The sequence below is a fragment of the Rattus norvegicus genome, chromosome 14 (genome assembly GCF_021556685.1).
Source record: "Rattus norvegicus strain SHRSP/BbbUtx chromosome 14, alternate assembly SHRSP_T2T, whole genome shotgun sequence".
Classification (NCBI taxonomy): Eukaryota; Metazoa; Chordata; class Mammalia; order Rodentia; family Muridae; genus Rattus; species Rattus norvegicus.
The window spans coordinates 108,691,808-108,718,490 of record NC_141547.1 but is presented as its reverse complement, the minus strand read 5'-3'; the positions used below and the strand labels follow the sequence as shown (position 1 = coordinate 108,718,490).

The window sequence follows — 26,683 nt, the reverse complement described above, 5'->3', positions numbered from 1 at the left end:
GTACTTCAGGAAGGTGAGCTCCCCTACCCTGTCTCTGGAGACAAGCAACCTATCCTTTTCTGCTGTGCTTTCATTCAGCACCATTGCATGGATTTGGACAAAGTGAACCAGCAACTGAAGTCTCCTGGCCAGAGCTACTCTCTGGTGTTGGCTGAAGGTCCCTCTAGCCCCTGTCTAAATCCTAACAGACCGCAAGGGGCGTTGGCAAAGACTATCTAACCTCTCCTTAAAACAAAAAGAAAACCTAGTAATGCAACAGCCACTTAAAAGCCACAGGGCGGCTGCCACTTCTTATCTCTGTAGGCTTAGTGTTTTGGACCTCTGTAGAACCCCCCAAAGCCAATAGGCCAAGGGAATGTTCCCATTAGACAAAGCATTTCTCCTCTTTTCTGTAAAGAACAATTCACCACCACACAAAAAATTCCCCCAGGCCATGCTTTCCCACCCCTGGAGTAGTGTCCTGCGGCTTCCCACAGCCCGACACCCACCTTGCAGCAGTGTGGGGTAAGCGTGGTCAAATTTCCCACGTCTTGTGTCCCCAAGCAGCCGTGCCCTGTGGCGAAGCAGACACGGATCCCCCAGTGCTTCAGAGGAGACACTAAACAAACTGCTCTTCCTGCCCACCCTCTCCCACCCAAGGACAGGGCTCTACACCGCCCCCCAGCCCCCCGCGCCCCATCCTACTAGAGAGAGATATTTTACAAACCTTAGAGGTAGTTCTTACCACCCAACCAGAAAGAGACCACATTAAGACAGAAGATATTACCTATTAAGAAAATAATATCCAAGGAGACCTTAAAAACTTTCCTCCAAATTACCCCAATTCTAAGGACCACTTTTAGATTCAATACTTCCTGCCTTGATTGGCTCTCCAATGGGTGGGTCCCACAGTGGCTTCATGGGAAAAGCTTAGAACCCTCACACAGCTGGTAGAAGAACAGGATGTGTTGTAACACATCCGTTCCTCCTGCAATCCACGGAATACCTGTGTTCGCTATAAAAAAGAGCTCAGGGGAATGAAGATTATTACAAGATTTGAGGGCAATTAACAAAACCATTCTAGTCTAGAGCTCCCCACAAAGAGGGTTACCACACATCTCAGCCATCCCTGCCAATGTCCTTCTATTAGCAATAGACAGATCTTCATTACCACGAGGTACCTAAAGGCCTAGAAGCTTAGCCAATTAGTCTATCTTCCCAGACACTCCTCCCTACAAAAGGTTTTTAATCTCAGGCCCGCCCTGAGAAGTCTCACCGCCTTTGGGAGCTGTTGGGAAGTCCTTTGCTAACAGAGCCTCTGTCTAATCTCCCGTGGAAGGCCTCTCTATGTACCCAGCTGTAGCCTCTGACATTAAGCCCAAGCCTTCAGTCAACTGCTGACAATCACACCACGGAACCAGCCGGAGTTCTCCCCCTTTTATCTCGGCCCTGGGCAAAATCCCACCCTAGCCCCCCGACCCCCACTCCCCTGCGGCATCCAGCAGCACCTGGTGTCCAAGAGCCTGCGAACCAGACAGCCCGGGTCTCATTGCAGGCTCGGGGACCCATAGCCAGCTCCGGCTGTCCGTCCTGTGCCTCAGACTCTGCTTCCCCACCCCTGAGCAGCGTTCATGCGGCTTCCCACAGCCCGACACCCACGGGCTGCGTGGGGTAAGAGCGGTTAAACCTCTCACATATCCATAATGCCACACTAGGCAGGCTGAGGCAGGAGGTTTGAGAATCTAAAGTCAGGTGGCTACACTGTGAGACCCGACTTCTGACTATGCTAAAGAGAAAGGAAGCTACATATGTATTTCTTTTATAATATTTTTAATGATGGTGAAAAATGAGAAGCAGCCTGAATGTGCAATAACATGTTTTGTAGGTTAACTCATGGTTATATACACTTAACAAAATTATTAAAATATTTATTAGACTATTACATGAAAAACAGAACAAGAATTCAATTCATACTGAAAGCATGCACTTTATATTCATGTTATAGTTGAATTCATTTGTAAGGATTTAAATACATACATATATATGCACATAATATATATACATACATACACACATATGAGAGACAGAAAGAAAATGTATTAAATGTGTTAAGATTATGGATGACTGATTTTATTTTCTAATTCTTTCTTATTTAAAATTTATTATTAGAAACATTTACTTAAAATTCTAAAGTCTTAGAACCACATTTTATTAGTAATCCATGCTGAAATGGTACATAAAAAATTCCATTTGCTAATGTTCAGCTGTTAGCAGATGGTACATAATTTAGCTAAGCAAATGTCAGCTGTTGCTACAGCACTTCTAAAGTTAAAATAGAACTACATAATGGCTGGCAGAGGCACTCCTGGGTGAATGTGGAGACAAGTTAAGGGTTAAGAAAAGGAAAATGTCTCCTTTCCAGTCAGCGATTATTAAGATACAGAACTAATGGGGAAAATGCACTGAATGAGTAGAACAAAATCTAACAAGCACTTGCAAAGGCAACTGAGCACCACAGGGAAGATCTTGAAGCACCTGGAGGCATTCTAGAGCACCACAGGGAAAATGGGGAAATACACGGGGTAGGGGGAGAGGGGGGGGTGGCATTCCAGGCAATGCAGGTTTCAGAGACTTTATTGTGTTGTACTGAGAACTCTTGGCAGTGGGCCACATTCAGGACTTGAGGAAGCACACAATAGCAGGTTAGTGGAGCCTGGAGACCTTAGTTGGAGAAAGAGGGTCACTGTGAGAGTGGGCTTTGAGGTCCTATGCTTAGGCTTCACCCACTGTGGAAGAGACTCTTCTTCTGGATGCCTGCCAGAGAGTCTCTTCCTGGCTGCCTTCCAATCAAGATATAGAACTCTTGGCTCCTCTAGCATCATGTCTGCCTGCAGGCCATGCTTCCCACCATGATGATAACGGACTGAAACTCTGAACTTGTAAGCCAGCCTCAATTAAATGTTTACCTTTATAAGAGTTGCTTGGTCACAGTGTCTCTTCACAGCCATGGAACCCTAACTAAAGCAATAGTCATCATGAAGTGACTTGGGAGATGAAAGGGAGAGAAGCCTCTGCAATACCAAGATCTTCATTAGGTAAATTTATTCAGGGTAGCCCTTTTAGAACACATCTTACTTTTAAAAATGATTTAATCACACTCTGCCCAAGTTTCAAAGTACCTCTTTATTTTGATACAGTGTCTCACCATGTAGCCTTAGCTGGCCTAGATCTCAATATGTAAGCTAGGCTGGCCTTGTACTCACAAGAGATCAGCCTGCCTCTGCCTCTCCAATGTTGGAATTAAAGGAGTATGCCACCCTCCTTGGCCCTGATGTGTGTCTGTGTGTGTGTGTGTGTGTGTGTGTGTGTGTGTGTGTGTGTGTGTGTGCACGGGCGTGCATGTGTTCCCAGATACACAGTCTCTAATCAAGTTGTAGTAGATTCTTCAATGTGGACAGATGCAAAGAAATATAAAGGTATTGAGGCCAACATATAAATCGAGAAACGCAAATTCTCACATGTATTTGAAATTTAGAAGGCAGATTATTGAAAATTCTATCCTGATTATCTGGAGTGATGGGTTACTATAAAAGAAGACTTCAAATAGCTCACTATTTGAATTCTTTAGATATAAACTGTCTTAACAGTCCCAGGCAAATGAAATATCTCTGAACAATAATCAAGACCATGAAAACAAAACTGTATAACAACAGACAAAAAGACTGCAAGTCTGTTTCCATTAGTATTAGATAAAACTTTAAAAATTCTCGTATCACACAATATCACATCTATTTAGGATAAATATTGAGGTATAGTTAGGATTTCCATTGCTGTGAAGAGACATCATGATCAAGGCAACTCAACACAAACACAGTTGACACTAGTCAAACCACCACAAGGCACAAACCTTTCTGATTCAGTAGCCGGAATGAAAAGATCACGTTTAACTTTGATTTAGCTCACAATCACCACAGATTTGGCAGTTGTCAGACAATTTCAGAATTAATTCATTGACCGTCTTAGGGTTTTTATTGCTGTGATAAAACACAATGACCAAAAGGCCACTTGGGGAGGAAAAGGTTTATTGGGCTTACACTTCCACAGCACTATCCATATCAGGATAGGAACTCAAACAGGGCAGGAACCTAGAGCTGATGCAAAGGCACTGGGGGGTGGGGGTGGGGGTGGGGGTGGGGGTGGGGGCACTGGTTACTGACTTGCTCCACATGGCTTACTCAGTCTGCTTTCTTATAGAACCCATGACCACTAGACTAGGGGTGGCACCACCCACAACTGGCTGGGTCTTCCCCCATGATAAGAAAATACCTTATGGATGGATCTTATGGAGGCATTTTCTCAATTGAGGCTCTCTCCTTTAAAATTACTTTAGCTTGTGTCAAGACTAGCCAGCACACTGACCAAATACCTTTTGTGTCACTAAGTTAAGCAGGAACTTCATTTCAAATGCCCCTTTCAAGCATAAACAAGGAGGAGTTGGAAATGGGTATATTTTTTCAAGGGCACAAGTTTTCCTCATATGAAGTGGAAATTATATTTGCACAATAGTGAGTACAGTTAAGAATGATAGATATATCATGTATATATATGATACATGTACAGTTAAGAATGATATATATGCATATATATATATATATAATTATTGAGATCTTAAGTGAAATCAGATGTGAAAGTTAATTAGTTTGAATTAATCTCCTTACAGGGTATCCATTACACTATGTATTCTTTACAGTGTACCTATATAAAAACACCTAAAACGTAAACGTTCCTTGATATTTTATCCTTGTATATAATGAATTTTGGTAATTTCATCCCTATTATCCTTCTCATCCCTACCCACTCAGTATCCCTCTGTCCTACCAACAAGCCGCCCTCCTATTTTCATCCTTATAAAAAAAAACTTTTTTGTGTCAAATAAATGTCAGTGGGTGGATGATTACATTAGTTGGTTTAATCCCCTCATATGCCTGCCCTTGGCACTAGCCTCGGTTTTCTTCAGAGAACAGAATCCTGGGGAGCGCAGAGAGGGAGCTCCCTGCTTGGGAGCTGGAGCGCCCGGTGTCCTGCCGTCCTCACTACGGACTGCGGACTGCGGTGTCCTGTGGTCTTGCGTGACCCGGCGCGTACCCGTCCTGCCAGGCGTCGGTCCCAGAGCCCATGAGCCTCCTTCGCCTGGCGTCTGTCGCACTCTCCGCACCACACACCCCGCTACGGCTGCTCGCGAGAGGGCTGGCCGCCATGGCGGAGCCGCTTAAGTCTGTGGACTACGAAGTGTTCGGGACAGTGCAAGGTACGGCCTGAACCTGGGAGGCCAGGACGAGGCCATGGGAGAGAGAGGAGGTAGCTTGCGCCATCCATCTTAGGGGTGGGTCTTTCCGCTGAGGCAGCGACTTCTGGGCAGCCATGACACAGCAGCCCCGGGTAGGGAGGACGAGAGTGCGCTTGCGTGGGAGAGCTAGTGCGGGGCGGAGGGAGGTCACCCTGAGGACCCAACCCGGCCTCTGCAAGCCTAAGAGAAAATGGAAAACGCCGGAAAAACAGAGGTTGATGGTCTTAGCAAGGGTACCTGGTTGATACAGGGTGATTTACTTTGTCAGAGGTTGTACCCCCTCTCCAACTAACTAGTAATTTTTCCTTCCTGGGTTTTGAAGATTGAACCTTATATATTTATACACAGTCTTGCATTTGCACACTAGATTATTGAACAACACTCCCAGGTCATGTAAATAAAGCTTTAAAATTTTTGTTTGATTATAGGCTTAAATGGATGCACAGAACATAATCTCTGACTTATTGTAAAATCTTTCTATTTGTAAATTAAAATGTTAAAACATTCTTTAAAATTTTCCTAACACAGCTTGACATGGTGGCACATGCAGTTCTTAGGCAGAAGGAGGTGGATATTTGAGTTCTAGACCAGCCTGGTCTACACACTTGAGGAAATTATCTAACGGAGTATAAATACTGTAAATATTTAATGTATATCATTATCCATTTAAAAGAAAAAACTTTTTGAGACTGGAAATGTAGCTCAGTAGGGTGCTTGCCTAATAGTCACCAAGCCCTGGATTAGATCCTCTGTACCAGACCAAGGGTGTGCTGGCATTTGCCTATAATCTAGTCTGCACTTAGCAAGTTGAGGCCAGTCGAGGCTCTTTTTTTCAAAATAAAATAATGCCCTTTTACCAGGATGTAACTTCCTGTTTGAGTCTGATTTCCATTCTATGTTCTCTACACAATTTTTTCCATTGTTTGGTATGCATGAGAATTTCTTATAACTCCATCCCCACCCCACCTCAGATGTGCTGTGTGTGTGTTGGGGGGATACTTTTTCTAAAAAAGATTTATTTATTTATTTATTTATTTATTTATTATATATAAATTATATAAATTATAGCTGTACTTCAGACACACCAGAAGAGGGCATCAGATCCCATTACAGATAGATGATTGTGAGCCACCATGTAGTTGCTGGGATTTGAACTCAGGACCTCTAAAAGAGCAGTCAGTGCTATTAACCACTGAGCAATCTCTCCAGCTGGGGGTACTTTTCTTAACTTCCTTTAGCAATAAGCTTTAATGGTAGCCATTAGTAAAATGTGAGTTTGTATTGGAAAATTATTTCTAAGTGGGAAAATTGGAATTTTTAAAAATGGATCCTTGTTTAAAGGGAGAGGGAGAATATTATCCTTTTATTTTGGCATTCTGTAGATATTTTACACTTTGGGGCAATGTAAGGTTAAAGATGGATGGAAGTGTTTGTGTTTATAATGAGCCTTTGTTTCAGAGATTCGCTGGGAAAAAAGAGGTAGGAAAATCACAGCAGATAAATGTGAGGTCAGGGTTAGGACAGACTGCACAAGGAAGCAGAAAATTTGAAAAGTGATTGTTGGGTTTGTACTTTTAGAAAGGACACCAGAAGTCATGACCATAGTATTCATACAGTCCTTCGTAGTCTCAGAAGCTAAGTGATGTTGTGCCTGGTTTGTACTTTTGATACCCACATAACCTGACTATGTCAGGAATTAACTAAGCCTAAAAATGGAGAACACACCTGAGAGGGGTTTTTGCTTAATTTGAAGTGGGAAGAACCACTTCTAATCCTGACCTTTGAGATGATCAGACACATCTTTAATTCAAATCTTTTGAGGTAGAAACAGCCACCCACCTCTAATCTGGGCCATGCCTTTGGTGAGGGGTGAGGGTGGGGGGCATGGAGAAGGAAAGCCCGTTGTCTTTGCTTATTTGTCTTCGAATGTCTGCTACCAAGTCCATTCCTTCACTGGCATTAGAGTGATTCTTTGTGAACTCTATGATTCTGGTGTCTACTGAAGACCAGCTGAGACATCGAGTCTGGTAGTCTGACAACTACTGGATTCCTGGACTTTCCATTCATAGGCAGCCACTGTTGGACTTCCTGGACCACAGCCTGTGAGTCATTCTAATAGATCCACTTTCTATAAACATAGACTCATTCTGTAAGTTCTGTTATTCTAGAGAACCCCAATTAATAAAGATTTTGGTATCAGAACTGGTTGTTGGGCAATAGAAGTATAAGGATGAATCTTTTAAGTGTCTGGAACAGACTTTCTAATTTGCCAACACCTCTTCCTCTTCTGGAACGTTGGAGATTACTGAAAGCCTGTGGTATGACCCATTTTATGAACTTAAGGAGGTAAATGCATTTGGTTATCCTGATTCACAAATTGTGAGCTATAAAGGATCTGGTGACTCTGTATATAAAACTTTTGACAATTTGTGGAAAAATAAGGAAAATGGCAATGGTGGTTGTTGCTCCTAGATCTCTGGATAAATTGACAAAGGAAGTGAATGGACTTTATAATAAAATTAACCAATTTCTAGCATTTCCAAGTAGAGTGAAGAACAACAGTGCACTCAGTGATAAAAATTGACCAGCTCCAGTTGCACATGAACAGTTTAAAGATCTCTAAGTGTAGCCTAGAAAGGACTCTTTTCTCCAGCAGCCACAGAGCTCAAGTTTCAGAATATCAAACCAAGGTCCTTATTATAAGGTTAGAAGAATTACAAGTCCCAGCTTTGAAGGAATATTGGTGATTGGGAAAGAATGGGATCCTGTAGCTTGGGAAGGGAGTGTGTGAGAGGACCCCGTTGAAGCTAAGAACATTGAACCTTCAGATTCTCAAGGGTTTATCTCACTTGAGAAAGTAGTGTCTCCACCCTCAACGGAAGATGTATTCACAACCCACTCCCTTCCTTTGAGTAAGGAAATTAACTCTTCATTGTCTGCTAAACCAGCAGTGAGTTTCTTTGAAGGAAATGCCAAGAGAGGCAATACTGGAGTCCTCCAAGGCCCACCAATAGTTGCCTCTAGATCTATAAATAGACTTAAGTAAAGCAGGCTCCTGGAGGAGAGGTAGCAAGTATAGTTCATGAAGAGGTATAGCTATCCTACGAAAGAGCTTATTTTGCTTAGCTTGCTAATTCATTCAAGCAGAGTCTGGTAATGTGTGGAAATGGCTTTTGAGGGTAAAGGATAATGGTAAAATGAACATAAATCTGAATTAAGCTGAGTTTATTGATATGGGCTGTCTGAGTGGAGATCTAGGATTAATACGGAAGCTCACACAGTTTATAAAAGAATTAACAAAAGTTGGTTTGAATGATTGGCTAAAGAATTTGTTAAAAGATGGCCTACTGAAAAGGAGTTAGGGGCTGAAGAGATGGCTCGGTGGTTAAGAGCACTGACTGCTCTTCCAGAGGTCCTGAGTTCAATTCCCAGCAACCACATGGTGGCTCACATCCATCCACAATGGGGTCTGGTGTGTCTGAAGACAGCTACAGTGTACTCATACATAATATAAATAAATAAATTAAAAAAAGAATTATTTAAAAAAAGAAAAGGAGTTAGACATGCCTGGTAGCCCTTGACTTAGTGTTAATGTAGGGATTTTTAGGCTAGGGAATGGCAATGCTAGAATGGTACACTGTGTAAGGCCTAATCCTCAGGGAAAGGCCTAGAGACCTAACAGTGAGGTAGAAACAGTATTCTTGAAGAGACTTGCTATCACTCTCTTTCTTTAGGATTACAGATGTTGCTGCTAAGTTGGATGAATTAAATGTTGTAGCATTAAATAATAAAACTGGATTTTTCCATCCCATGCTGCACTGGGAACTAGCGGGGCATTCTCATCTCATCAGACTCTCTGGCCCAGAGCTCCCAAAATGTCTCCACCCAACTTGCTAAGTTCCCTTGGCAGGTTGCTGCCATGCCAGCCCCATGAAATGACCACACATCTTGAGGTTAACTGTCACAAACCCCTCTAACCTGGTAAAATCAAAACTCTAGAGGCTTGTAATTTATCAGTCAAATTTATATCAGTAAATTCTCACCCCCAAAAACGTCCAAACAAAGAACTCAGAGCCAATTGATATCGATATAAGCTACCCACTTAGATTGGACAAATTGTCCTGTAATATCTATCCCTTAAATGATATTCATAGTTATCTGGGGCTATTTAAAGCTACATGGATCTGGGTCGTCCTTCTCTTCCTCTATCTTCCTTTCTTCTCTCCTCTCCATACACTCTATCCTGTCTCTAAAATTCTCAGTCTGCCTTTCCTTTTCCCTGCCCAGTCACAGGCCTTGCCTTATTGTGTGCCTACCCTCACCTGCATATAGACATCAACCCACAAATGCAGTGGGTTTAATTGGGCCCCAAGGTAGCAGGGGCCAAGTGGCAGCACTGAATTATCAAAGGCAAGGTGACTTGGTTACTGTAATGGGCAGCATAGACAAAGCAGTGTCCATAATGACCTAACCTGTAATTGCACAAGCAAAGTGGATTTTATGGGAGTATGACTCATGTGGACCTTTGGTTCTGGCAAATTAATTACGGAAACCCCCTGGATTTCTGTTTAATCTCTATATGTGAAAATTTTCTCAAAGAAAGAAAGGGCTACATTAGGTTGTGGCAAAAGGCAGTCAATTTCCAGATTAACCCAGAACCCTTTGAATGAAGAGAGATCCAGGTTTCTCTGAAGAAGGACCTTGATAAAACACTGACAAGTTTTACTGTTAGCCTTTCTCCAGTCCTTCCTCAAAAGAACCTGTGGCCTTTTACAAGGGTAACTGTATACTGGGGAAAGGAAACAATCAGACTTTCTGGGGTCTCTTATGTACTGGTTCTGAATTGACAATGATTCTGGAGAAACATGTAGCCCTCCAGTTAAAGTAGAGGTTTATGAGGGCCTAATCAATGAATTAGTGATCAATGAAGTTTTGGCTGAAGTCTGACTCACACTAGGTCCAGTGGGTCCTGGAGTTCATCTGGGATCATTTATCCAGTTCCAGAATGTATAGTTGGAATAGAAATACTTAAAAGTTGGCAGAATTCTCACACTGAATTACTGACTTATGGGGTGAAGGCTATTGCTTCTGTAAAGGAAAATAGTCAATCAAAAACCAGTATCATATCACTGGAGGGACTGCAGATATTAGTGCCACCATCAAGGAAGGACTTGAAAGATCTAGGGGTGTGAATTTCTACTACATCTCTCTTTAGCTCTCCTATCTGGTCATTGCAGAAGACAGATGGATTGTGGAGAATGGCAGTTGACTATTGGAAAATCAATCAAGGCGTGTCTGGGATTATAGCTGCTATGCCAGATGTGTTGTCCTTATTTGAGCAGATTAACACATCTGATACATGGTATGCAGCTACTGATCTAGGAAATACTTTTCTTGGAACAAAGACCACCAAAAAAAATTGCTTTCAGTTGGCAAGGCCAGCAGTATGCCTTTACAGTTTTAGCTCAAGGATATATTATCTCTTTAGCCCTGTGCCATAAGGTATCTTGATCATCAATCTCTTCAACAAAATATAAATTTGTGCATTATATTGATGACATTATGCTGATTGGACCAGGTGAGCAGAAGGTAGCATCCACTTTGGATTGTATTGCATATGGGCATCAGAGAATTGGAAATAAATCCAACCAAAATTCAAGGTCCTTCTACCTCAGTAAGTTTCTTAGGAGTCCATTGGTGTGGGACATGCAGAGATATTCCTTCTCAAGATAAATTGTTGCACCTGCCTCCTCCCACCACCAAGAAAGAAGCTCCATGTTTAGTGGGCCTATTTGGATTCTAGAAGCAGTACATTCCTCACTTGGGTGTGTTACTCTGGTCCATACTCCAAGTGACTCAGAAAGCTGCTAGCTTTGTGTGGGACCTGAACAAGAGAAAGTTCTTCATCATGTCCAAGCTGCTGTGCAGGCCGCTCTACCACTTGGAGCATATGATCAAGCAGAGTTGATGATACTTAAGTGACAATGGCAGATAGGGGTGTTATTTGAAGCTTCTGGCAGGCCCCTATAAGTGAATCACAGAAGAGACCTTTGGGATTTTGGAGCAAAGCTCTACCTCCATTTGCAAATAACTATTCTCTCCCTTTGAAAAACAGCTGTTGGCCTGCTCTTGGGCATTAATGGAAACTGAACATTTGATAATGGATCACCAAGTTCCCATGCAATCTGAGTTGTCCATCATGAGCTGGGTATTATCTGACTGGTCAAGTTATTAAGCAGGATATGTAAGCGGCAGACTGTTATCAAATGGAAGTAGTATTTATCAAGCCTGAGCAGGTTCTGAAAGCATGAGCAAGTTATGTGAAGAAGCTGCCCAATGCCTATGGTTTTTTTTTTTTTTTCTTTTTTCTTTTTTTCGGAGTTGGGGACCGAACCCAGGGCCTTGCGCTTGCTAGGCAAGCGCTCTACCACTGAGCTAAATCCCCAACCCCCTGCCTATGGTTTATATTCTTATTTCAAAACTGTTTGCTGCCAAACATGCACCTCTAGTCTCATGGGTATGCCCTATGTTGGTTGACTGAGGAAGAGAAGATAAGGGTCTAATTTGTAATGGATCTGCATGTTATGCAGGCACCTCTTAGAAATGGACAGCTGCAACATCCCAATCCCTTTCTGAGGCAACCCTGAAAGACACTGATGAAGGGAAATCTTCCCAGTAGGCAGAACATCAGGCAGTACACATCATGCATTTTGTTTGGAATGAGAAATGGCTAGATATGTATTTTTTCACTGATTAATAGATTGTAGCTGATGGACTGGCTGGATGGTTAGGATTCGGAAAGAGCACGATTGGAATATTGGTGAGAAAGACATCTGGCAAAGAAGTATATGGATAGATTTTTCCAAACGGGTGATGGATGTGAAGATACTTGTGAACAATGTAAATAATTATCAAAAAGTGACTTTTACTGAGGAGTACAGTAATCAAGTAGATAGGATGAAAAACGACAGACACTCTCACCTCTCCAGGAATGATGGCATTGGTCACTCTTCCCAAAAAGAAGCCAAAATCTTCTGAGGTATTTACTGAGTATTGGGGAAATTCAGAAAGGGTAGTAGAGAAAGGTAGTTATAAATACCAGCTGAGTCCACATGATCAGTTGCAGAAACAAGGGTTTAATTGTCATGAGTATTTCTGTCATATTTTGTTAAGAATGTATTTGTACAGATATTTGTGTTTTCTTTAAGTTCTTTATCATGTGATGTAACATTAATTAAGAGACTATCAAAGATTATTATATTTAAGGTTAAGAATGTCTTAGTTAAAATTTATTGCTCTGAGGGGACAACATGACCAAGGAAACTCTTTCTTATTTATTTTTTTTATCCATTTTGCCTCCTGATCACTGTCACTCTACCCAGTACCCCTCTCCAATAAGTCTTTCCCCCCCTTCCTCTTTTCCTTTCGAGAGTAGAGCACCTCCCAACCCCCTCAGGTATCCTCCTCACCCTGGCACATCAAGTCTCTTCAAGGCAACTCTTAATCAGGAAAACATTTAATTGGGCCTGGCTTACAGTTTCAGAGGTTTAGTCCATAATCATCATGGCAGGAAGCATGTTAGCATGTGGGCAGACACAGTGCTAGAGAAGGTGAAAGTCTATATTTTGATCCAAAAGCAGCCAGGAGAAGACTGGATGTGTTTCTCACTGGGCATAATTTGAACATTTAAGACTACAAAGCTCTGCTTCCACAGCGACACACTTCTTCTAATAAGACCACACCTCCTTCCATAAGGCCACACCCCAAATAGTCCCACTTCCTATGAGCTAAACATTGGAACACATGAGTCTATAGTAGCCTAACCTTTTCAAATCACCACAGAGATGGTAAAAGACTGTCCCTTGAGGGATATTGCCACCTATTCTAAAATTATAATACATTTGTAATTATATGAGCAATAATTATAGCATATTAGGTATAATTATGACCTCATTAAATGTAAAATGCATTTGCAATTGTACATGGGATATTTATATGATATTTAGGCATAATTATGACCTGGTTATTCTTTTTCATTAAGTTCATCATGATATAAGGTAACATGATTATGAGTCAAGGTGGACTTGTGATGGTTACTTTTGTTTGTCAACTTGAGGACATCTGGAACCATGATTAATACATGCCACGATAAGTCACTTAAACACAGTATATAAAATATGAGAGTGGAGGCAAAGTCCAGATGAAAGTATTCGGTTCTGAGCATTCCACAACATTCATGTAAGGGACTTTGGGAAGTTACTCACTTTTTAGAAAAGCTTTATTTTTAATCTTTTTTTTTTTTTTTTTTTTTTTTTTTTTTTTTTTTTACAATATTTCTTTTTTTTTTTTTATTAACTTGAGTATTTCTTATTTACATTTCCAGTGTTATTCCCTTTCCCGGTTTCCGGGCAAACATCCCCCTCCCCCCTCCCCTTCCTTATGGGTGTCCCCCTCCCAACCCTCCCCCCATTGCCACCCTCCCCCCATAGACTAGTTCACGGGGGGTTCAGTCTTAGCAGGACCCAGGGCTTCCCCTTCCACTGGTGCTCTTACTAGGATATTCATTGCTACCTATAGGGTCAGAGTCCAGGGTCAGTCCATGTATAGTCTTTAGGTAGTGGCTTAGTCCCTGGAAGCTCTGGTTGCTTGGCATTGTTGTACTTTTGGGGTCTCGAGCCCCTTCAAGCTCTTCCAGTTCTTTCTCTGATTCCTTCAATAGGGGACCTATTCTCAGTTCAGTGGTTTGCTGCTGGCATTCGCCTCTGTATTTGCTGTATTCTGGCTGTGTCTCTCAGGAGCGATCTACATCCGGCTCCTGTCGGTCTGCACTTCTTTGCTTCATCCATCTTGTCTAATTGGGTGGCTGTATATGTTATTTTTAATCTTTAAGTGATTAAAATGTGTATTTTTATTTTAAATGATATGTATGTGTGTATGTCTGTGACACATACATGAGTATGTGCATATGAGTGTGGATAACCTTAGAGGCCAAAGAGGTCATTGAATCACCAGGCACTGGTGTTGTATAGTAGGCATTCATGAGATACTGGACTTGGCTGTTCGAATCTGAACTCAGGTTTATTAGACAAACAGTACATGTTGTACACGTAACCAAAGTACCATCTCTTCAGCCCACGAATTAGTTTCTTGCTTTCTACCATGTGGGTCCTGGGGATGAAACTCAATAATCGGTCTTAAAGAGGTCTTTTCCAGTGAGCCACCTTGCTAGCCCTTATCTGATCGTTTTGACATGACAAGACTAGGTTATGGATTTGAGGACAAAAGACCTCAAAGGTAATGTCCCATTTCCATTGTGTGTGATAGGTGTCATGGAGACTCATCACAGTTCATGTTGACCTTGATCTCCAGAGATAGTGTTTGCTGGTTTCTCTACTGCAAAGTTACTTTTAACATTTTCTCCTTTGCTATCTTTCCCTTTTACAAATATCCCTCTTCCATAGAAACTCTATGATGTTTGTTTTCATTGTAAATTTCTGTTAGTGGAAGTGGGGAAGTGGGGAGGCTTTCATGTAGACTCCTGACAGGGGACTGAGTCTTTGTTATGACTTTTGTAGCTGTGACTTGGCATGCAATGTTTCTTTGCTTTTTTAAATTGGATATTTTATGTTTTTATATTTAAAATGTCATCCTGTTTCCCCTCTCTCCTATCCCCTGCCTCCCTGCCCTGCTTCTATGAAGATGCTCCCATTCCCACCTACCCACTCCCACCTCAACACTCTGGCATTCCCCTGCATTGGGAAAACCATACCTCTTAGGAGGCATACATATCAGACTTCTGTCAGCAAGCACTTCTTGGCGTTAGCAATAGTGACTGGGTTTGGTGGCTGTATGTACATGGGCTGGATCCCCAGGTGGGGCAGTATCTGGATGACCTTTCCTTCAGTCTCTGCTCCAAACTTTGTCTCCATATCTCCTCCTATGAGTATTTTGTTCCCCCTTCTAAGAAGGACTGAAGCATCACACTTTGGTCTTCCTTTTTGAGCTTCATATAGTCTGGGAATTGTTTCTTGAGTATTTCGAGGTTTTGGGGCTAATATCTACTTGTTAGTGAGTGCATACCTTTTTTTTGTGATTAAGTTATCTCACTCAGGATGATATTTTTTACTTCCTTCCATTTGCCAAAGAATTTCATAATGACATTGTTTTTAATATCTGAGTAGTACTCCATTGTGTAAATGCAGCATATTTTCTCATTCCTCTGTTGAAGGACATCTAGGTTCTTTCCAGCTTCCAGCTTCTTTCTGGCTATTATAAATAAGGCTACTATGAACATAGTGGAGCATATGTCCTTGTTATATGTTGGAGCATCTTTTGGGTATATGCCCAGGAGTGGTACAGCTGGGTCCTCAGGTAGTACTATATTCAATTTTATGAGGAACCCCCAGACTGATTTCCACAGTGGTTGTACCAGCTTGCAATCCTCTTTCTCCACATCCTACCACTTGAGTTTTTTATTTGCATTTCCCTAATGAGTAAGGATATTGAACATTTCTTTAGGTACTTCTCAGTCATTCAATATTCCTCAGTTGAGAATTCTTTGTTTACCTCTGTACCCCATTTTAAAATAAGGTTGTTTGATTTTTCTGGAGTCTAACTTCTTGAGTTCTTTTGTATATTAGATATTAGCTGTTTATCTGATGTAGGATCCCAATTGGTTGGTTACCATTTTGTCTTATTGACAGTATCCTTTGCTGTTCAGAAGTTTTGCAATTTCATGAGCTCCCATTTGTCGATTCTTGATCTTAGAGCAGATCTTGGAACAGAGCCTTTGGTGTTCTGTTCAGGAAAATTTCCCCTGTGCCTATGTGTTCGAAGCTCTTCCCCACTTTCTCTTCTATTACTTTGAGTGTATCTGGTTTTATGTGGAGGTCTTTGATCCACTTGGACTTGAGCTTTATACAAGGAGGTAAGAATGTGTCCATTTGCATTCAGTTGAACCAGCACCATTTGTTGAAAATGTTGTCTTTTTCCCATTGGATGGTTTTAACTCCTTGTCAAAGATCAAGATGTGTGGGTTCATTTCTGGGTCTTCAATTCTATTCCACTGATCTACCTGTCTGTCTCTGTACTAATGCCATACAGGTTTTTTGTTTTGTTTTTTGTTTTTGTTTTTGTTTTTGTTTTTGTTTTTTTAAATCATGATTGCTCTGTAATACAGCTTGAGGTCAGGGATGGTGATCACTCCAGAAGTTTTTTTTTTATTGTTGAGAATAGTTTTCACTATCCTGAGTTTTTCTTTTTTTCTTTTTGCTATTGTTATTGTTTTGTTATTCTAATTGAATTTGCAAATTGCTCTTTCTAACTCTATGAAGAATTGAGTTGGAATTTGGTGGGGATTGCATTGAATCTGTAGATTGCTTCTGGCCAAATGGCCATTTTTACAATATTGATCCTGCTAATCCATAAGCATGTGAGATCTTTCCATCTTCTGAGATCCTCTTCAATTTCTTTCTTCAGAGACTTGAAGTTTTTGTCATACAGATCTTTCACTTGCTTGGTTAGCGTCACACCAAGGTATTTTATATTATTTGTGACTATTGTGAAGGGATGTTGGCCTGGGGACCGGGAAAGGGAATAACATTTTAAATGTAAATAAGAAATACTCAAGTTAATAAAAAAAAAAAAAGTGCAGGCCGACAGAAACCGGATGTAGATCTCTCCTGAGAGACACAGCCAGAATACAGCAAATACAGAGGCCAATGCCAGCAGCAAACCACTGAACTGAGAACGGGAGCCCCGTTGAAGGAATCAGAGAAAGGACGAGAAGAGTTTGAAGGGTCTCGAGACCCCATATGAACAATAATGCCAAAGCAAGCAGAGCTTCCAGGACTAAGCCACTACCCAAAGACTATACATGGACTGACCCTGGGCTCCAACTTCATAGGTAGCAATGAATAGCCTAGTAAGAGCACCAGTGGAAGGGGAAGCCCTTGGTCCTGCCAAGACTGAACCCCCAGTGAATGTGATTGTTGGGGAGAGGGCACTAATTGGGGGAGGATAGGGAGGGGAACACCCATATAGAAGGGGAGGGGAAGGGATTAGGGGGATGTTGGCCTGGAAACTGGGAAGGGGAATAAAAATCGAAATGTAAATAAGAAATACTTAATAAAGATAAAAAAAAGATGAAGGCATGCATTACATAGGTAAATACTTTATAAAAAATAATTCAGGCATTTAGACTTGTCATATGGTTTCTTTGGATGTCAGTGTTTCCTTGTAGATTTAAAGAATATTTCCTTTGCAAATACTCACTTGTATTTTCTGTTTCTTTCCATCAAGTAAGAAACAGGCTGCTGCTGACTGAGCTTGACCAAGCAACACATTGCACTTGGATGTCTCATGGCTGAAGGAGCCTATGTCTGTCCCAGTTTATAGAGCAATATGTCACACCAGCTCTTCCTTTTTTTTTTTTTTTTAATCAAGTGGAAGCAGGGTGGAGGCAAGGAGCTGTGAAAGCTCAATAGAAGCCTGTTCTCCAACGGAGGCCCTGACTGAAATGTTGTGTTCTAGACACAATTGATAAACTGCAGGAAACATGTCTGCATATTTACCTTTTGTTTCTACTTAGATGGCTTTCCACCACACAGTATACAGCAAACTAGGGGCCATCCCTTTTGGAAAGATTCTAGAAGATTCAAATGGGCTATGAAACTTTGATGATGTCTGTATGGCTCAGTGCTGAGCTGGAGATCTTGAGACTATTTGACACATTCCTTCTAAGGATTTAAAATGAAGACCCCAATAAATAATATCTGCCTTCATTCTCTGAATTATTTACGAGGGAAGAAAGAGAGCAGAGTTTGGGGGAAGTGCCAGGCACATGCATATAATCGGCTTTATAGTGATCAGCATTGCAGATTAGAAAAGCCTATACCACAGTGCTGTCTTGTCTTTGTCCTTCCATTTTTATAGGATCTTTAGAGATTGACACATTTTTATATTATGTTAAAGTGTTTTTTTAGTATTTCAAGCTGTTACTGTTATCTAGTTCCAGAATATTTCTACTACTTCCCCACACTACCTCTGTCCAAAGAACACTTCTCATTCCTGGTTCTCATTTCAATCTCTCCTTTCTCTTCTGTTTCCTGGCACATTAAAGCTCTTAGCAAGTCAGCTCCAAGGCCTCATGGTTTCAAAATGGCTGCTGACACTCCAGTCATATATTCTTTGTCAGCCCCTGTGGGAGAGCTTTCTTAAGCCTTGACCAACAGCTTCACTTGTCTCACTGGCCACTACTATGAAGTCGTGAGAAGACTGGGAAATGCAGGTCATTTGCTGCTCATAGGTGAAAATTAGAATTCTGTTAAGAAGAAAGGGAGACAGAGTTTTGAATAGGCAGCTAGCAGCAACTGTCACAAGCAATCATATAATAGATAAACATAATCAACATTTAAACATGCTACAGAACAACTATATGGGCTTAGCCCCCACATATTAGATATGCTACTAAGGCAGCCTCAATTTCTATTAAGTACTTAATCACATATTAATAATAATTCAGCCCGGCCCGCAGCAGCTCTCTGCTCCCAGACCCGGTGAGAGAGAGACCCAACCGCCTGGTCAGGTGGGCACTCCTGAGGCTGCAGAGCGGAAGAGACCACCAACACTGCTCACCCCTGCCCACATCCCTGGCCCAAGAGGAAACTGTATAAGGCCTCTGGGCTCCCGTGGGGGAGGGCCCAGGAGCGGCAGGACTTCTGCGCCTGAGACACCGCCGGAACCTGAAAGAAACAGACCGGATAAACAGTTCTCTGCACCCAAATCCCGTGGGAGGGAGAGCTAAACCTTCAGAGAGGCAGACAAGCCTGGGAAACCAGAAGAGACTGCTCCCTGCACACACATCTCGGACGCCAGAGGAAAAAGCCAAAGACCATCTGGAACCCTGGTGCACTGAAGCTCCCGGAAGGGGCGGCACAGGTCTTCCTGGTTGCTGCCCCTACAGAGAGCCCCTGGGCAGCACCCCACGAGCGAACCTGAGCCTCGGGACCACAGGTAAGACCAAATTTTCTGCTGCAAGAAAGCTGCCTGGTGAACTCAAGACACAGGCCCACAAGAACAGCTGAAGACCTGTAGAGAGGAAAAACTACACGCCGGAAAGCAGAACACACTGTCCCCATAACTGACTGAAAGAGAGGAAAACAGGTCTACAGCACTCCTGACACACAGGCTTATAGGTCAGTCTAGCCACTGTCAGAAATAGCAGAACAAAGTAACACTAGAGATAATCTGATGGCGAGAGGCAAGCGCAGGAACCCAAGCAACAGAAACCAAGACTGCATGCCATCATCGGAGCCCAATTCTCCCGCCAAAACAAACATGGAATATCCAAACACACCAGAAAAGCAAGATCTAGTTTCAAAATCATATTTGATCATGATGCTGGAGGACTTCAAGAAAGACATGAACACACTTAGGGAAACACAGGAAATCATTAATAAACAAGTAGAGGCCTACAGAGAGGAATGGCAAAAATCCCTGAAAGAATTCCAGGAAAACACAATCAAACAGATGAAGGAATTAAAAATGGAAATAGAAGCAATCAAGAAAGAACACATGGAAACAACCCTGGATATAGAAAACCAAAAGAAGAGACAAGGAGCTGTAGATACAAGCTTCACCAACAGAATACAAGAGATGGAAGAGAGAATCTCAGGAGCAGAAGATTCCATAGAAATCATTGACTCAACTGTCAAAGATAATGTAAAGCGGAAAAAGCTACTGGTCCAAAACATACAGGAAATCCAGGACTCAATGAGAAGATCAAACCTAAGAATAATAGGTATAGAAGAGAGTGAAGACTCCCAGCTCAAAGGACCAGTAAATATCTTCAACAAAATCATAGAAGAAAACTTCCCTAACCTAAAAAAAGAGATACCCATAGGCATACAAGAAGCCTACAGAACTCCAAATAGATTGAACCAGAAAAGAAACACCTCCCGTCACATAATTGTCAAAACACCAAACGCACAAAATAAAGAAAGAATATTAAAAGCAGTAAGGGAAAAAGGTCAAGTAACATATAAAGGGAGACCTATCAGAATCACACCAGACTTCTCGCCAGAAACTATGAAGGCCAGAAGATCCTGGACTGATGTCATACAGACCCTAAGAGAACACAAATGCCAGCCCAGGTTACTGTATCCAGCAAAACTCTCAATTAACATTGATGGAGAAACCAAGATATTCCATGACAAAACCAAATTTACACAATATCTTTCTACAAATCCAGCACTACAAAGGATAATAAATGGTAAAGCCCAACATAAGGAGGCAAGCTATACCCTAGAAGAAGCAAGAAGCTAATCGTCTTGGCAACAAAACAAAGAGAATGAAAGCACACAAACATAACCTCACATCCAAATATGAATATAAAGGGAAACAATAATCACTATTCCTTAATATCTCTCAATATCAATGGCCTCAACTCCCCAATAAAAAGACATAGATTAACAAACTGGATACGCAACGAGGACCCTGCATTCTGCTGCCTACAGGAAACACACCTCAGAGACAAAGACAGACACTACCTCAGAGTGAAAGGCTGGAAAACAACTTTCCAAGCAAATGGTCAGAAGAAGCAAGCTGGAGTAGCCATTCTAATATCAAATAAAATCAATTTCCAACTAAAAGTCATCAAAAAAGATAAGGAAGGACACTTCATATTCATCAAAGGAAAAATCCACCAAGATGAACTCTCAATCCTAAATATCTATGCCCCAAATACAAGGGCACCTACATACGTAAAAGAAACCTTACTAAAGCTCAAAACACACATTGCACCTCACACAATAATAGTGGGAGATTTCAACACCCCACTCTCATCAATGGACAGATCATGGAAACAGAAATTAAACAGTGATGTCGACAGACTAAGAGAAGTCATGAGCCAAATGGACTTAACGGATATTTATAGAACATTCTATCCTAAAGCAAAAGGATATACCTTCTTCTCAGCTCCTCATGGTACTTTCTCCAAAACTGACCATATAATTGGTCAAAAAACGGGCCTCAACAGGTACAGAAAAATAGAAATAATCCCATGCGTGCTATCGGACCACCACGGCCTAAAACTGGTCTTCAATAACAATAAGGGAAGAATGCCCACATATATGTGGAAATTGAACAATGCTCTACTCAATGATAACCTGGTCAAGGAAGAAATAAAGAAAGAAATTAAAAACTTTTTAGAATTTAATGAAAATGAAGATACAACATACTCAAACTTATGGGACACAATGAAAGCTGTGCTAAGAGGAAAACTCATAGCGCTGAGTGCCTGCAGAAAGAAACAGGAAAGAGCATATGTCAGCAGCTTGACAGCACACCTAAAAGCTCTAGAACAAAAAGAAGCAAATACACCCAGGAGGAGTAGAAGGCAGGAAATAATCAAACTCAGAGCTGAAATCAACCAAGTAGAAACAAAAAGGACCATAGAAAGAATCAACAGGACCAAAAGTTGGTTCTTTGAGAAAATCAACAAGATAGATAAACCCTTAGCCAGACTAACGAGAGGACACAGAGAGTGCGTCCAAATTAACAAAATCAGAAATGAAAAGGGAGACATAACTACAGATTCAGAGGAAATTCAAAAAATCATCAGATCTTACTATAAAAACCTATATTCAACAAAATTTGAAAATCTTCAGGAAATGGACTATTTCCTAGACAGATACCAGGTATCAAAGTTAAATCAGGAACAGATAAACCAGTTAAACAACCCCATAACTCCTAAGGAAATAGAAGCAGTCATTAAAGGTCTCCCAACCAAAAAGAGCCCAGGTCCAGACGGGTTTAGTGCAGAATTCTATCAAACCTTCATAGAAGACCTCATACCAATATTATCCAAACTATTCCACAAAATTGAAACAGATGGAGCCCTACCGAATTCCTTCTACGAATCTACAATTACTCTTATACCTAAACCACACAAAGACACAACAAAGAAAGAGAACTTCAGACCAATTTCCCTTATGAATATCGACGCAAAAATACTCAATAAAATTCTGGCAAACCGAATTCAAGAGCACATCAAAACAATCATCCACCATGATCAAGTAGGCTTCATCCCAGGCATGCAGGGATGGTTTAATATACGGAAAACCATCAACGTGATCCATTATATAAACAAACTGAAAGAACAGAACCACATGATCATTTCATTAGATGCTGAGAAAGCATTTGACAAAATTCAACACCCCTTCATGATAAAAGTCCTGGAAAGAATAGGAATTCAAGGCCCATACCTAAACATAGTAAAAGCCATATACAGCAAACCAGTTGCTAACATTAAACTAAATGGAGAGAAACTTGAAGCAATCCCACTAAAATCAGGGACTAGACAAGGCTGCCCACTCTCTCCTTACTTATTCAATATAGTTCTTGAAGTTCTAGCCAGAGCAATCAGACAACAAAAGGAGATCAAAGGGATACAGATCGGAAAAGAAGAGGTCAAAATATCACTATTTGCAGATGATATGATAGTATATTTAAGTGATCCCAAAAGTTCCACCAGAGAACTACTAAAGCTGATAAACAACTTCAGCAAAGTGGCTGGGTATAAAATTAACTCAAATAAATCAGTTGCCTTCCTCTATACAAAAGAGAAACAAGCCGAGAAAGAAATTAGGGAAACGACACCCTTCATAATAGACCCAAATAATATAAAGTACCTCGGTGTGACTTTAACCAAGCAAGTAAAAGATCTGTACAATAAGAACTTCAAGACACTGAAGAAAGAAATTGAAGAAGACCTCAGAAGATGGAAAGATCTCCCATGCTCATGGATTGGCAGGATTAATATAGTAAAAATGGCCATTTTACCAAAAGCAATCTACAGATTCAATGCAATCCCCATCAAAATACCAATCCAATTCTTCAAAGAGTTAGACAGAACAATTTGCAAATTCATCTGGAATAACAAAAAACCCAGGATAGCTAAAGCTATCCTCAACAATAAAAGGACTTCAGGGGGAATCACTATCCCTGAACTCAAGCAGTATTACAGAGCAATAGTGATAAAAACTGCATGGTATTGGTACAGAGACAGACAGATAGACCAATGGAATAGAATTGAAGACCCAGAAATGAACCCACACACCTATGGTCACTTGATTTTTGACAAAGGAGCCAAAACCATCCAATGGAAAAAAGATAGCATTTTCAGCAAATGGTGCTGGTTCAACTGGAGGGCAACATGTAGAAGAATGCAGATCGATCCATGCTTATCACCCTGTACAAAGCTTAAGTCGAAGTGGATCAAGGACCTCCACATCAAACCAGACACACTCAAACTAATAGAAGAAAAACTAGGGAAGCATCTGGAACACATGGGCACTGGAAAAAATTTCCTGAACAAAACACCAATGGCTTATGCTCTAAGATCAAGAATTGACAAATGGGATCTCATAAAACTGCAAAGCTTCTGTAAGGCAAAGGACACTGTGGTTAGGACAAAACGGCAACCAACAGATTGGGAAAAGATCTTTACCAACCCTACAACAGATAGAGGCCTTATATCCAAAATATACAAAGAACTCAAGAAGTTAGACCGCAGGGAAACAAATAACCCTATTAAAAAATGGGGTTCAGAGCTAAACAAAGAATTCACAGCTGAGGAATGCCGAATGGCTGAGAAACACCTAAAGAAATGTTCAACATCTTTAGTCATAAGGGAAATGCAAATCAAAACAACCCTGAGATTTCACCTCACACCAGTGCGATTGGCTAAGATCAAAAACTCAGGTGACAGCAGATGCTGGCGAGGTTGTGGAGAAAGAGGAACACTCCTCCATTGTTGGTGGGATTGCAGACTGGTAAAACCATTCTGGAAATCAGTCTGGAGGTTCCTCAGAAAATTGGACATTGAACTGCCTGAGGATCCAGCTATACCTCTCTTGGGCATATACCCAAAAGATGCCTCAACATATAAAAGAGACACGTGCTCCACTATGTTCATCGCAGCCTTATTTATAATAGCCAGAAAATGGAAAGAACCCAGATGCCCTTCAACAGAGGAATGGATACAGAAAATGTGGTACATCTACACAATGGAATACTACTCAGCTATCAAAAACAACGAGTTTATGAAATTCGTAGGCAAATGGTTGGAACTGGAAAATATCATCCTGAGTGAACTAACCCAATCACAGAAAGACATACATGGTATGCACTCATTGATAAGTGGCTATTAGCCCAAATGCTTGAATTACCCTAGATCCCTAGAACAAACGAAACTCAAGACGGATGATCAAAATGTGAATGCTTCACTCCTTCTTTAAATGAGGAAAAAGAATACCCTTGGCAGGGAAGGGAGAGGCAAAGATTAAAACAGAGACTGAAGGAACACCCATTCAGAGCCTGTCCCACATTTGGCCCATACATATACAGCCACCCAATTGGACTAGATGGATGAAGCAAAGAAGTGCAGACCGACAGGAGCCGGATGTAGATCGCCCCTGAGAGACACAGCCAGAATACAGCAAATACAGAGGCGAATGCCAGCAGCAAACCACTGAACTGAGAATAGGTCCCCTATTGAAGGAATCAGAGAAAGAACTGGAAGAGCTTGAAGGGGCTCGAGACCCCAAAAGTACAACAATGCCAAGCAACCAGAGCTTCCAGGGACTAAGCCACTACCTAAAGACTATACATGGACTGACCCTGGACTCTGACCCCATAGGTAGCAATGAATATCCTAGTAAGAGCACCAGTGGAAGGGGAAGCCCTGGGTCCTGCTAAGACTGAACCCCCAGTGAACTAGTCTATGGGGGGAGGGCGGCAATGGTGGGAGGGTTGGGAGGGGAACACCCATAAGGAAGGGGAGGGGGGAGGGGGATGTTTGCCCGGAAACCGGGAAAGGGAATAACACTCGAAATGTATATAAGAAATACTCAAGTTAATAAAAAAAAAAATAATAATTCAATTTCCCCCCCAAATATCACTGCTTGATTAGTGACATAGGTTAAACAGTTGGTTAAGTAGTATGAAATTGGACTGAAACTATGTCTCTTTTATGGATCCTATAGTTATTTTAATATATGTATTGATCTTAAAACACACACAAATGCATACCTACTCACATATATGTGTATATATGTATACATGTGATATATATGTGTGTGTGTGTGTGTGTGTGCATGCACATAAGTGCATGTGTGTGTATGTCTGTCCCTACCATTCATAGTTACAAATACTTTTAAATGTAAAACTTTGGGAGTTTAAATCAAATTCACATATATGCTTGGATTCACAACAAATCAGTATTAAAGACCCAATGGAAATTAGTAGCCCCCATATCTTGCTCAGTTCTCTACCACAAATCCTCTGTTTCTAAGACTCCCAATTTTTGTATATATGTTGTACATATATGTATATAAATATGTATGTACAAAATCTATGTATATACCTAGTATTCTATACCTAGATAATATTATCTAGTAACTCTCTGCTATCTTTTATGTCAAATGCACATAGCCATGTTTGTGTACATAATGTATACATAATACATGTAAGTGTATTCATAGATACATATTATGTATTCAGTTTCTGTTATTACTTATGTAAGGTTCTTCTAGAATCAGTGTAGAAGTCTTAAGCTTCATTCCAGAACTTTGAATGCAATAAATGTAGCATCTTATGTTGAAAGTGAACCTAAATTCTAATTGATATCAATATGGCTATATGTATATAATATTAATAATTGTTACAGAGATTCTTCAACTAGCTCTTTTTTTTGTACCTATGTAACACCTGTGTGCAGAGCTCTGGTCTAGCAGAAAGATGTTGCCCTCATGGACCTTACTATTTAATATGAAGACAGGAAAGGGGAGGGGTTAGTGAGATGTTGGCCTGGAAACCGGGAAAGGGAATAACATTTGAAATGTAAATAAGAAATACCCAATTTAATAAAGATGGAAAAAATTAAAAAAAATTGTTTTCTGAGAGGAGATTGCCAGTTCAAAGCCAATGTGGGCTACATACTGAATGTGAGACCAGGCTGGGCTACATGGTGAGAACTTGTCTCAAAATAACAAAACAACAACAACAACAACAACACAACTCCTCAAACTCCCTTGCTCTAAGCTATGAGTATCTACCATCTATCTATCTATCTATCTATCTATCTATCTATCTATCTATCTATCTATCCATCCATCCATCCATCACCTATCTATCCACCATCTCTCCATTATCTAATGTGTGTCTGTGTGGTATATGTGAATAAATATGTATAGTTATGTTCACTTGAGCATGTGTGTGTGGAGAAGTTGATGTCAGGTGTCTTCCTCTATTACCCGCTGTCTTATTTTTAAAAAGGGTTTGTTTATTTGTGTGTAT

At 41.0% G+C, this 26,683-nt stretch overlaps 1 protein-coding gene across 2 annotated transcripts in view; it reads left to right on the top strand.

The window, feature by feature from the left end:
- The first annotated feature begins 5,015 nt into the window (after positions 1 to 5,015).
- The window catches only part of Acyp2 (acylphosphatase 2), a 179,247-nt gene continuing 157,579 nt past the window's right edge, over positions 5,016 to 26,683 (top strand). The window contains 1 exon segment of one of the 2 annotated variants that reach the window (NM_001169145.1): positions 5,016 to 5,287. In NM_001169145.1, the coding sequence (NP_001162616.1) occupies positions 5,155 to 5,287 (133 nt within the window). In that variant the 5' untranslated portion in view covers positions 5,016 to 5,154. 2 annotated transcript variants of the gene reach the window in all.